At 40.1% G+C, this 12,966-nt stretch overlaps 1 protein-coding gene across 1 annotated transcript in view; it reads left to right on the forward strand.

Moving 5' to 3' along the window:
* The window catches only part of LOC121540519 (transforming growth factor beta receptor type 3), a 114,232-nt gene extending 108,013 nt beyond the window's left edge, over positions 1–6,219 (forward strand). The window contains exon 17 of the mRNA XM_041849453.2: positions 5,935–6,219. Coding sequence (XP_041705387.2) covers positions 5,935–6,056 — 122 coding nt within the window. The 3' untranslated portion in view covers positions 6,057–6,219. The remainder of the gene's footprint in view (positions 1–5,934) is intronic.
* Positions 6,220–12,966: the final 6,747 nt, after the last annotated feature.

Here is a 12,966-nt window from a genome sequence, read left to right on the forward strand (position 1 = left end):
TATGGTCAGATGAAACCAAAATATAACTTTTTGGTAAAAACTCAACTCGTCGTGTTTGGAGGACAAAGAATGCTGAGTTGCATCCAAAGAACACCATACCTACTGTGAAGCATGGGGGTGGAAACATCATGCTTTGGTGCTGTTTTTCTGCAAAGGGACCAGGACGACTGATCCGTGTAAAGGAAAGAATGAATGGGGCCATGTATCGTGAGATTTTGAGTGAAAACCTCCTTCCATCAGCAAGGGCATTGAAGATGAAACGTGGCTGGGTCTTTCAGCATGACAATGATCCCAAACACACCGCCCGGGCAACGTAAGAAGCATTTCAAGGTCCTGGAGTGGCCTAGCCAGTCTCCAGATCTCAACCCCATAGAAAATCTTTGGAGGGAGTTGAAAGTCCGTGTTGCCCAGCGACAGCCCCAAAACATCACTGCTCTAGAGGAGATCTGCATGGAGGAATGGGCCAAAATACCAGCAACAGTGTGTGAAAACCTTGTGAAGACTTACAGAAAACGTTTGACCTGTGTCATTGCCAACAAAGGGTATATAACAAAGTATTGAGAAACTTTTGTTATTGACCAAATACTTATTTTCCACCATAATTTGCAAATAAATTCATAAAAAATCCTACAATGTGATTTTCTGGATTTTTTTCCCTCCTTTTGTCTGTCATAGTTTACGTGTACCTATGATGAAAAGTACAGGCCTCTCTGATCTTTTTAAGTGGGAGAACTTGCACAATTGGTGGCTGACTAAATACTTTTTTCCCCCACTGTAGCTATGGTCAAAAGTAGTGCACTATATAGGGAATAGGGTACTATTTGGGATGCATCCCTATTCTATTCTGCTGTAGTCTTGGAAACTATTGACTTGTAAGACCAACATATCCCTACATGGAAACATTGGCATAGTGAAGTTTACTCCAAGAATATATATTTTCTAAAAAATAAACTAATTTTTTAAAAAACCAGTAAATGATGAAACATCAAATATACCCCCCACACTTATCCCCTCAGGAGGCGAGGGACAATGCTAGATAGAGGTTTGTTCACATTAAAAGCCAAAACCACAAAAAACTAACAAATTCTACACTGTCTCACCCACTTACAAAATACTCACCTTGGTCTGTGTGGACCCCATTTGGCTAAATCCTTTAAAGAAAACTCTAAGATGACTGAAGCATTCTCCTGATGGCTCAAAACTGACCGTTTCAACAGACTAGGCATGAGAACACATTCTAATCAGGTAGCAGTGTGCACTGTGGTTTCCCTTATCAGACTCTGCAGATAGGACAGCTAGCTCCTACTTTGATATTCCCCATAACTGGTATAGAAGTTCACAAGTAGACCCAGGGAAGTGGAGGGTCTACTCTCAAGTATTCTTTATCATTACCTTGTGTTTGCAGCCACAGGGAAGGGACATTTATTTAATAAAAAATAAGAGCTATTTGAACTATAAACTGAAACAGCTATGAGAAAGTTGTTTATTCAACAAGCTCTCACAGTCTCACTTCAGTATTCAATGTTTGTCCAGGGGGAGGATAAACGTCTATGGGTGAAGTAAAAGTAGGTAAGGATTAAGGTTGTTAAAGAAGAAAAAACTTGACGCTTAAGTTTAAGCATTAATTCCGACTGGTTAAGGTAAGGGTTAAGGTTTGGGAGAAGGTTAAAACCGAGAAAAAAAATAGAACGAGTGCCTTGCACTGGGCTTGAACCCTCGATCCTCAGAGCCGAGGCGCGCGGTTTATGCCCTTTCTCTATCCCCATCCACAACGGCCAAGCTGTGAGCCTACTGGATGGTAATATGTGCACACGTTGCGCCTAGTGGACGGTATTGAAGGCATCTCCGGATGTCCTATTGACCTGGACAAACGTTGAATACTGAAGTCTATCTGGTGTGATCTCGCTGGTTTATTAAAGCAATGTGAGTGTCTTCAGTACAGTAGTGCATCCTGTTTATACAGGACGTGATAAGTACTAACCCCAGTGTCCCTCTATTTTAGGGCATGGTACGGTAGGAATTTGGCCTGCGTCCCAAATGGTACCCTATTCTCTATATAGTGCACTACTTTTGAACAGAGCTCTATTGCCATTTGGGACGCAGATGTGTAGGAAGGATGCTGTTATAAAAGAGGAGCTGTGATCTTGCGGACTGTGTTGGGATAGATCACACCAAAGGTTAAGGAGGTTGCCCCAGGAGACAGGGAGTGGGAGTTACCCGGACTCTGAATGGAATGTGTGATGGAAAAGGGTCAATAGACTGTTGCTTCACTTCAATGACAAGTGATGTCACCATATGAGACACTTCTCAATCAGGCCAGATGGTTCACAATTTTTTACATTTACAACAACATTCAATTTGATTTATATAGCCTATTTGGATGGCTCATCATGAGATTTATAGATACATTTGTTTATAAGCTTTTTGTTTGTTCAAACTCTGAGTGTATGGTGGAAAGCCAAGTATGTTGTTAGGGGTGAATAATAACTTCCATTTATGTTGAATTTTCTCTTAGGATGTTTTCACACTTGGTCCCTTTCAGACAATTTTTGTGAACTCAGTGCAGTTCGCTCAATTTTGTGTGAACACTCCAAAGGAACTCAGACCCCTCAGAAGAGCCCTCAATGTGAACCGAACTGAGGCCATCTCGAGAGGTGGTCTGAGTTCGGTTTGCTTGAATTCTGTGGTTCGGTTCCCCTTTTTAGGGCAATGCGAACACAAAGCTCCTCATGTTCGCTTGCCATTATTCCCGCACCACACACTAGACTACTGCAACAGTGTTTCCCCTGCCATAACCCCTCACATTGGTGCCACAAAAGAGAGAAGATGATGATATGCAGGTTTGCGGAAAAAAACTACCTGTTTTTGGATATTGACTTGAGTTTCGCCATCAGCTGGAAGACTGTGTCCCCTTTTCTCAGCCGAGGGAGGGAGAGCAGAGGGACAGTGAGTCGGGTGAGAGGCAGCCTCATCGCTGCTCCCCCCCTCTCAGACTGACCATCAGATGCAGGCCATCAGTCCAGTAAACACATTTTAAGCAAATGATTTTGCTCACTCAGCTGTGCCTCACAAGTAATACAACAAATGATCTATTACCAGTGTGATCATATACCTACATTTTTGTTAAATTTAATTTCATATTGGTCTGAGAAGAACAACATTGGCTGGGCAATTCAAGCATACAGTTGAAGTCGGACGTTTACATACACCTTAGCCAAATACATTTAAACTAATTTTTTCACAATTCCTGACATTTAATCCTAGTAAAAATTCCCTGTTTTAGGTCAGTTAGGATCACCACTTTATTTTAAGAATGTGACATGTCAGAATAATAGGAGAGAGAATGATTTATTTCAGCTTTTATTTCTTTCATCACATTTCCAGTGGGTCAGAAGTTTACATACACTCAATTAGTATTTGGTAGAATTGCTTTTAAATTGTTTAACTTGGGTCAAACGTTTCGGGAGCCTTCCACAAGCTTCCCACATTAAGTTGGGTGAATTTTGTCCCATTCCTCCTGACAGAGCTGGTGTTACTGAGTCAGGTTTGTAGGCCTCCTTGCTCGCACACGCTTTTTCAGTTCTGCCCACAAATTGTCTATAGGATTGAGGTCAGAGCTTTGTGATGGCCACTCCAATACCTTGACTTTGTTGTCCTTAAGCCATTTTGCCACAACTGTGGAAGTATGCTTGGGGTCATTGTCCATTTGGAAGACCCATTTGCGACCAAGCTTTAACATCCTGACTGATGTCTTGAGATGTTGCTTCAATATATCCACATAATTTTCCTTCCTCATGATGCCATCTATTTTGTGAAGTGCACCAGTCCCTCTTGCAGCAAAGCACCCCCACAGCATGATGCTGCCACCCCCGTGCTTCACGGTTGGGATGGTGTTCTTCGGCTTGCAAGGCACCCCCTTTTTCCTCCAAACATAACAATGGTCATTATGGACAAACAGTTCTATTTTTGTTTCATCAGACCAGAGGACATTTCTCCAAAAAGTACGATCTTTGTCCCCATGTGCAGTTGCAAACCATAGTCTGGCTTTTTTATGGCGGTTTTGGAGCAGTGGCTTCTTCCTTGCTGAGCGGCCTTTCAGGTTATGTCGATATAGGACTCGTTTTACTGTGGATATAGATACTTTGTACCTGTTTCCTCCAGCATCTTCACAAGGTCCTTTGCTGTTGTTCGGGAATTGATTTGCACTTTTCGCACCAAAGTACGTTCATGTCTAGGAGACGGAACGCGTCTCCTTCCTGAGCGGTATGACGGCTGCGTGGTCCCATGGTGTTTATACTTGCGTGCTATTGTTTGTACAGATGAATGTGGTACCTTCAGGCGTTTTGGAAATTGCTCCCAAGGATGAACCAGACTTGTGGAGGTCTACAATTTTTTTTCTGAGGTCTTGGCTGATTTCTTTTGATTTTCCCATGATGTCAAGCAAAAAGGCATTGTTTGAAGGTTGGCGTTGATGTACACCTCCAATTGACTCAAATGATGTCAATTAGCCTATCAGAAGCTTCTAAAGCCATGACATCATTTTCTGGAATTGTCCAAGCTGTTTAAAGGCACAGTCAACTTAGTGTATGTAAACTTCTGGCCCACTGGAATTGTGATACAGTGAATTATAAGTGAAATAATCTGTCTGTAAACAGTTGATGGAAAAATTACTTGTGTCATGCACAAAGTAGATGTCCTAACCGACTTGCCAAGACTATAGTTTGTTAACAAGACATTTGTGGAGTGGTTGAAAAACAAGTTTTAATGACTCCAACATAAGTGTATGTAAACTTCTGACTTCAACTGTAGCTAATATGCAGTGATAATGTATTGGGCCTATAGCTTAGTGCACAAACCTCATTGCTACAGAACTGTTTTTAATTGGTTAATGTTGCATAGGCTTATATTCTATAATTTATGTTTAAGAAAAATCTGAGCGGTAGATCTTGGCTTGCTTTTTAACTCAATGTGATCTTGACTCAGAAAAGGTTGGTGACCACTGCTTTATAGTGTACCACTTTTCACCAGGGCCCATATGGCTCTGGTCAAAAGTAGTGCACTATATAGGGAATACGGTGCCATTTGGGATGCAACCAAATACCACATTTTTCCAATCTCTCTCTCCATAGAATCCTCTATGGTCCTCACTAAGCTATGCAGGAAAGAAGACAGCTGAGCTTGCAAACAAACAACAGACAGAGTGCATTTAAATACCAGAAGCACAGTGTGCCAGATATGTAAAACAAACACAGGGCTTTTTTCAGATGCCTTCAGTTTTCAGTCAGGCAAGCTTTTCCCAAAAAATGGAAGCATTTTAATTTGCCTCCTAACTTTCTGTTGCCAGCTCTATAGCCCAGGAATCTACAAGCGGGAATGCTCATTTAAACACAGAATAATAAGTCAGTGGTTTGAGATCCAGGCAGAAGGCCTCTGTCTCATGTTTATTCTGCTACATCTGCTAAAGCTATGCTAATTGCTTGCAGATAACAGAGAGGGGAGAGCTGGATTGAGAATCTTCAGTTCAGTTCTTTCCATTTGAGACACTCCGCTTTGATTCGCAGTGAAGTGATGGTCACCACATGGGACAATCAGCAGCACTGGGAGAACTAAGGAGATTCGTTTAAACATCAGTCTGTTACCAGATTGAGCCTGTGGCCTCTAGATAACAAGAAATCTTGAATAAATGGCAGTGGCACAGAAGAACATAGCTGAAATGTGTATAATTGTGATGTATTGCATCAACCCTTATCTCTCTCTCTTTTTCCCTCTCTCCCCTCTCTCTCGTCCTCCCTCCCTCACTCAATCTTCTCTCACTCTTCTGTTTTGTTTTACTTCTATCCCTCTCTATTTTTCTCTCTCCATCCCCCTTTCTTCCCCACCCCTCTCCCTCTCTCTCGCTCCTCCCTATCTCTCCCCCCTCCCCTCCCCATCCAGGTGATACAGCTGGCCGACAGCAGGCCCAGAAGCCCCAGCCCCCAGCCTCAGAGAACAGCAGTGCGGCCCACAGTATTGGCAGCACACAAAGCACGCCCTGTTCCAGCAGCAGCACAGCGTAGCCTAGGGGCCAGGGCCAGGCCAGGGCTAGCGGAGAAGGAGAGCCCCCCACCCCTCTGCAGGGCCACAGGAAGGGCCACACAGGTCACAGGGAACTGGGTTTGCTAACATTTGTTTCCCCTCTGGATGAAAGGAAGTTTTTTTTTTTTTTTTTGTGAAAACAAAGAAGAAGAATGATTTATTAGAAAAGAAGACAAAAAACAACAAAAGGATTTTGTAAGATAGAAGGAAAAAAAACATCTGATGTCCCTGGTTAAATTCAATGTGTGCCATTTTATTTCAACACAAGTCGTTAAGGTTTTGTGACTGAGCTACTGTACTGGAAGGACTGGTCAGAAAGGGGAAATGGTACTAATACCCAGAATGGCAACAAGGCCTCACATCGCTAGAGCGATAGAACTCTAGCTACGGACAAGAAACAACTGTTAGTGAAATACCAGCCCTTTTTTCTTATCCAAATGCTGCTTTTTTTTCTGCAACCACAACAGAGAGTTTTGTTTTGATCTTAAATGTCTAGTTTAAGCTGTAAACAAGCTAGTGTACACCAATAGCACTGGAGACAGTAAAGCTGCCTGTCTGCACACACTATCTGTGGGTGTTAGCAAGACTAGTGAGATTAACAGCATGGCCGTCAACCGGACTGCGTGTTAACTCCTATCCATATGCTATATAAATAAGAGATGCTACCTCCTATCCACATGCTATAGGAGATGGTCAAATAAACTAGTTGAATCAGAGAGCAATGGTGTGAGAAGGACCCTCTTAGCAGTCTATTTTCCCCTCAAAGCCAGATAGAGTAAAGCATCCTGCCATGCGCTATTAATCACTTGGAATGTGGAAGGACTTAATAACCAAGCATGATGTATACATAGATGGATAGATACCAATAAATGTGAAAGACAGAAGTAATGTGAATGGTATCTTGATGAACCCTGTTTGCAAGCCAGCTAGTCATGACCATCGGTCATAGTAGGACTTTGGCAAGGCATCAATCTAAACATACTGTTGTTACAACATTGATGATAAAGTATCAGCGGTGTGTATTTGGTTATATTGAGTGATGATTACTTTGCAGTCCTTAGTCTCAAGTTTGATTAGTGTTACACAGCTTGGCTTTCGGCATTATGGGTTTCTCTTATACTATATAAAAACAGCCATTGTAAAGCTATATATATTTTTGCGACTATTGTAAATAATCTAAAATGTTATAAGGAGAAAGTCAAAATATAAAGTGCAAGGTTGTGTGCATTAGAAGCCTTATACATATTATGTTGTTAAATAAGACATTGTAAAGTGGCTATGTTTGGCCAGTATTCCCAAATATATTATAATGTTTTATGTTTGTATCCACTGTGAGGTAACTAAAATGCTACATGCTGCAGTGTTGGATCATAAATATATACAGTATTGTAATTGGGCATTACATTTAAACCACAAAACAATGTGCCATTCTATCTGGGTCCGACACCACTAGACCTTCAGCTGTTTTAATTCTGATTGTACATAATAATGTTGTACACAATTTCATACCAATATTTAAATTTTTCAAACCAAATAATTGTGAACCTGATATGGTTGAGATTGTGGAATGAAAATATAAGCCAAAAAAGTCATTGTCTGGTTTTGCTGTTCTAATGTTCAGTAAATCTGACTCAGATTCTCAATTTTCAAGTTTATTTGCTATATGTGATAAATACATTGGCAATCTTACTCACCAGGGCATGAAATAGTTCAACGTTGCCATATACTGGTTCCACCTTAGAATCTTAATGGTGTACTTGTTCCGACAAACATTCCACATCCTGATTATTTACGCTCTGGTGTCATGTTCAAAATGTATTGTTTTTCTCTGTGTTTATAGACATATGGGCACTTAGATGTACGTAATTGTGTTGTATTGTGTTGCTTCAGTTATATTTCGACAAGCTGAATAATCTGTTCGATGTGCCCTTGAGCAAGGCACTTAACCCTAATTTGCTCCAGGGGTGCCGTACTACTATGGCTGACCCTGTAAAACAACACATTTCACTGCACCTATCCGGTGTATGTGACGATACAACATGTTCTTTTTAATGTCATGTGCCATGCAAAGCTAATGCAAAGCCAAAAGAGTCCCACCGTCATAGAATCCATGAATGTTCTTTGGTATACCTTTACTTTTAGTATTTGGGGGGTTCGAATATAAATATCTTTTTTTAGGAGAAAAGGGATGGTTTGTACTAATTTTACTATGTGTTTGTATGTTTGGAAGTGCAAAAGAAAACCCAATACATTAAGCAAACGTAATTTGCATTAGATCCTACTTTTATGTGTTAAGTGTTTTAAGTGTTTCTTGCTGCATATTGTGATAGAGAATGTATGTTATCTCAAAGCTTTGAGCCTGTGTTGTATGTAAACATGTGTAGCGATCTCCATAGAAGAAAACAGAGTATAAATATATTTGTGGATAAAATTATATATATTTGAAAGTATTTACCTAGAGACAATCTATTGTTGACTCTTTGAATACTGTGAATTTTTTTGTGTTGTGCTCTTTCTATTTTTCATTTGGAAAGTATTCAGACCCCTTCCCTTTTCCCACATTTTGTTACATTATAGCCTTATTCTAAAATGGATTAAATACATGTTTTCCTCAATCTACACACAATACCCCATAATGACAAAGCGAAAACAGATTTTTAGAATTTTTTGCAAATGTATTAGAAATACAAAACAGATACCTTATTTACATAACTATTCAGGCCCTTTGCTATGAAACTCGAAATTAAGCTCAGGTGCATCCTGTTTCCATTGATCATCCTTCAGATGTTTCTACAACTTGATTGGAGTCCACCTGTGGTAAATTCAATTGATTGGACACGATTTGGAAAGGCACACACCTGTCTATATAAGGTCCCACAGTTGACAGTGCATGTCAGAGCAAAAAACAAGCCATGAGGTCGAAGGAATTGTCCATAGAGCTCCGAGACAGGATTGTGTCGAGGCACAGATCTGGGGAAGGGTACCAAAGAATTTCTGCAGCATTGAAGGTTCCCAACAACACAGTGGCCTCCATCATTCTTAAATGGAAGAAGTTTGGAACCACCAAGACTCTTCTTAGAGCTGGCCGCCCAGCCAAACTGAGCAATCAAGGGAGAAGGGCCTTGGTCAGGGAGGTGACCAAGAACCCGATGGTCACGCTGACAGAGCTCAGTAAAAGGCACATGACAGCCCGCTTGGAGTTTGCCAAAAGGCCATAAGAAACAAGATTCTCTGGTCTGATGAAACCAAGATTGAACTCCTTGGCCTGAATGCCAAGCTTCACGTCTGGAGGAAACCTGGCACCATCCCTACGGTGAAGCATGGTGGTGGCAGCATCATGCTGTGGGGATGTTTTTCAGCGGCAGGGACTGGGAGACTAGTCAGGATCGAGGGAAAGATGAACGGAGCAAAGTACACAGTGATCCTTGATGAAAACCTGCTCCAGAGTGCTCAGGACCTCAGACAGGGGTGAACGTTCCCCTTCCAACAGGACAATGACCCTAAGCACACAGCCAAGACAACGCAGGATTGGCTTCGGGTCAAGTCTCTGAATGTCCTTGAGCGGCCCAGCCAGAGCCCGGACTTGAACCCGATCAAACATCTCTGGAGAGACCTGAAAATAGCTGTGCAGCAACGCTCCCCATCCAACCTGACAGATCTTGAGAGGATCTGCAGAGAATATTGGGAGAATCTCCCCAAATACAGGTGTGCCAAGCTTGTAGCGTCATACCCAAGAAGACTTGAGGCTGTAATCGCTGCCAAAGGGGCTTCAACAAAATACTGAGTAAAGGTTCTGAATACTTATGTAAATGCAATATTTCTGTTTTTTATTTGTAATACATTTGCAAACATTTCTAAAAAACTCCAGGGTTGGATGGCATACCAGTCGAGGTATACCAAACCTTTTTTTATATACTCAGAGGACCGTTATTAGCATGTTTTAACCACTCGTATGTAAATGGTAGATTATCAGACACTCAAGAAGAAGGTCTGATTTCATTATTACTGAAACAGGACCCAAGTGGTAAATATAAAGATCCAGTCCATTGAAAAAATTGGAGGCCACTTACACTTCAGTGTTGTGATGCCAAAATTCTAGCAAAATGTATAGCGCATAGAATGAATAATGTCCGACAATACCTTTTTAATTCTAATCAGACAGGTTTTTTTTTAATAATGAATATGAATTCGGAGGACAGAAATGATTAAATATTAAAGCATTAGACCTATCACTAAAAGCCTCAGTCATACAAAAGTTATACTTAAATCCGAACTGGTTCTCTAGCAAATTAGTAAGATTGTCTCACCCAATGTTCAAGAATGGCCTTTTTCCCTTTATTCAGATTACAACCTCTCACTTTCAGTTATTTGAAAAGTAAATCATCTATTTCTAAAACAAGCCATAGAAAGTTGGTTGCAATTTCAATTTAATCCTCCAGAAACGACAGAACAAATAATGCAACAGATATTGTAGTTAAACTCAAATATGCTAATTGATAAAAACTTTTTTTTTAAAGGTATAATCTTCGTAAATAATATCATCGGTAGGACATGCAGCTAACAAAAACATAAGGAAATGTCTGCACTACCCAAAATTACAACCAAATAATTGCAGCATTACCGCAAAAATGGAAGAGGAAAGTGGAAGAGGGAAAAAGTAAAGTACTTGTCTGTCGGCCTTGCATTAAAGAACATAATTGCTTAAAGAAAACTATGATAAATAAAAAAGTATACCAGTTTCATTTAAGGACCAAAGGATTGACAGCCATCCCATATAGATCGCAAAATAGTTGGGAAGAGATTTTTGATGTACCGATTCCATGGCATAGTGTTTATGAACTGATACACAAAACCTTAGACTTTTTCAATTTAAATTACTATATAAAATTCTTGCTACCAATAGAATGTTATTTATATGGGGGATACAATCTTCCCAGCTCTGCAGATTTTGCTGCGAAGAGACAGAATCATTAGATCATTTGTTTTGGTACTGTCCATTTGTAGCTTGTTTTTGGACACAGTTCCAGGAATGGCTAAAGGATTGCAATATTTACCTGGAGCTAACCCTGCAGATAGCATTACTGGGTGATCTGAAAAGTCATAGTCAATCGATCAATAATAATACTTTTTTGCTAAATGTTTATTTTCAATTTACAATCTGTAGAAACAATGAGAATAGAAAGGTTCAGAACTTTTGTAAAACATCACAGTACAGTTGAAAAATAGATGGCAAATTGAAATCCAATATGGTGTTAAGAGATAGATGGGTGGTGTTGAATGGAGTTGAAGGATGGGACTAATAACAACTAACAACAACTAATAATAACAAGATAACTAATCATGTAAGCATACTGTGTCCATAATAAGTATATAGGTTGAGAGCTTTTGTGAGAGAGCACAGTTAGAAATATATGGCATATAGAAGCAAACCGGATTGACATCATGAAAATGATCGGAGAGGTTGAGGGTAGAGGAAGTTCAGGAGTAAAAACAAACAAAATTGAATTCTTGTAAAATTGACTGTGTCCATAAAATGTATATGGTATGTATAAGCTGGAAGTAGAGGCCTAAGCATTGTTGTTTACTCCAATTAAGGAAGGCGTGGTGGGGTTGGAAAGTAATAAAGGGAAATGTATTTTTTTTAAAGGCAAACAAGTTATAAAAAAAGCCTGTTTTTGCCTTGTTATTGTGTGTAGATTTTATCAGGAAAAAAACAATGTAATCCATTTTAGAATAAGGCTGTAACGTAACAAAATGTGGAAAAAGTCAAGGGGTCTGAATACTTTCCCAATGCACTGTATATTACTTTATATATTTCTGTTTCTAAAAAAAAAATATTAAAATATTAGCAATTTTCTTAATGTGATGTTTTGATTTGAAGAACATTTCCAAACCCAATAGTTCTCACACTACCTTAAAAGGATACTGTTTTTACTGAATTTGTTCAATGTAAACATAGAGACGATTAGATGTTGTATAGCATTTCAAAAGTAATACATATGAACACAAATGTGACATTGATAATATATACAGTGAGGGAAAACAATTATTTGATCCCCTGCTGATTTTGTACGTTTGCCCACTGACAAAGAAATGATCAGTCTATAATTTTAATGGTAGGTTTATTTGAACAGGGAGAGACAGAATAACAACAAAAAAATCCAGAAAAACGCATGTAAAAAATGTTATAAATTCATTTGCATTTTAATGAGGTAAATAAGTATTTGACCCCCTCTCAATCAGAAAGATTTCTGGCTCCCAGGTGTCTTTTATACAGGTAACGAGCTGAGATTAGGAGCACACTCTTAAAGGGAGTGCTCCTAATCTCAGTTTGTTAGCTGTATAAAAGACACCTGTCCACAGAAGCAATCAATCAATCAGATTCCATACTCTCCACCATGGCCAAGACCAAAGAGCTCTCCAAGGATGTCAGGGACAAGATTGTAGACCTACACAAGGCTGGAATGGGCTACAAGACCATCGCCAAGCAGCTTGGTGAGAAGGTGACAACAGTTGGTGCGATTATTCGCAAATGGAAGAAACACAAAAGAACTGTCAATCTCCCTCGGCCTGGGGCTCCATGCAAGATCTCACCTCGTGGAGTTGCAATGATCATGAGAACGGTGAGGAATCAGCCCAGAACTACACGGGAGGATCTTGTCAATGATCTCAAGGCAGCTGAGACCATAGTCACCAAGAAAACAATTGGTAACACACTACGCCGTGAAGGACTGAAATCCTGCAGCGCCCGCAAGGTGAACATCTGAATGATTCAGAGGAGAACTGGGTGAAAGTGTTGTGGTCAGATGAGACCAAAATGGAGCTCTTTGGCATCAACTCAACTCGCCGTGTTTGGAGGAGGAGGAATGCTGCCTATGACCCCAAGAATAC

This window comes from Coregonus clupeaformis, chromosome 26 (assembly GCF_020615455.1).
Source record: "Coregonus clupeaformis isolate EN_2021a chromosome 26, ASM2061545v1, whole genome shotgun sequence".
NCBI lineage: Eukaryota > Metazoa > Chordata > Actinopteri > Salmoniformes > Salmonidae > Coregonus > Coregonus clupeaformis.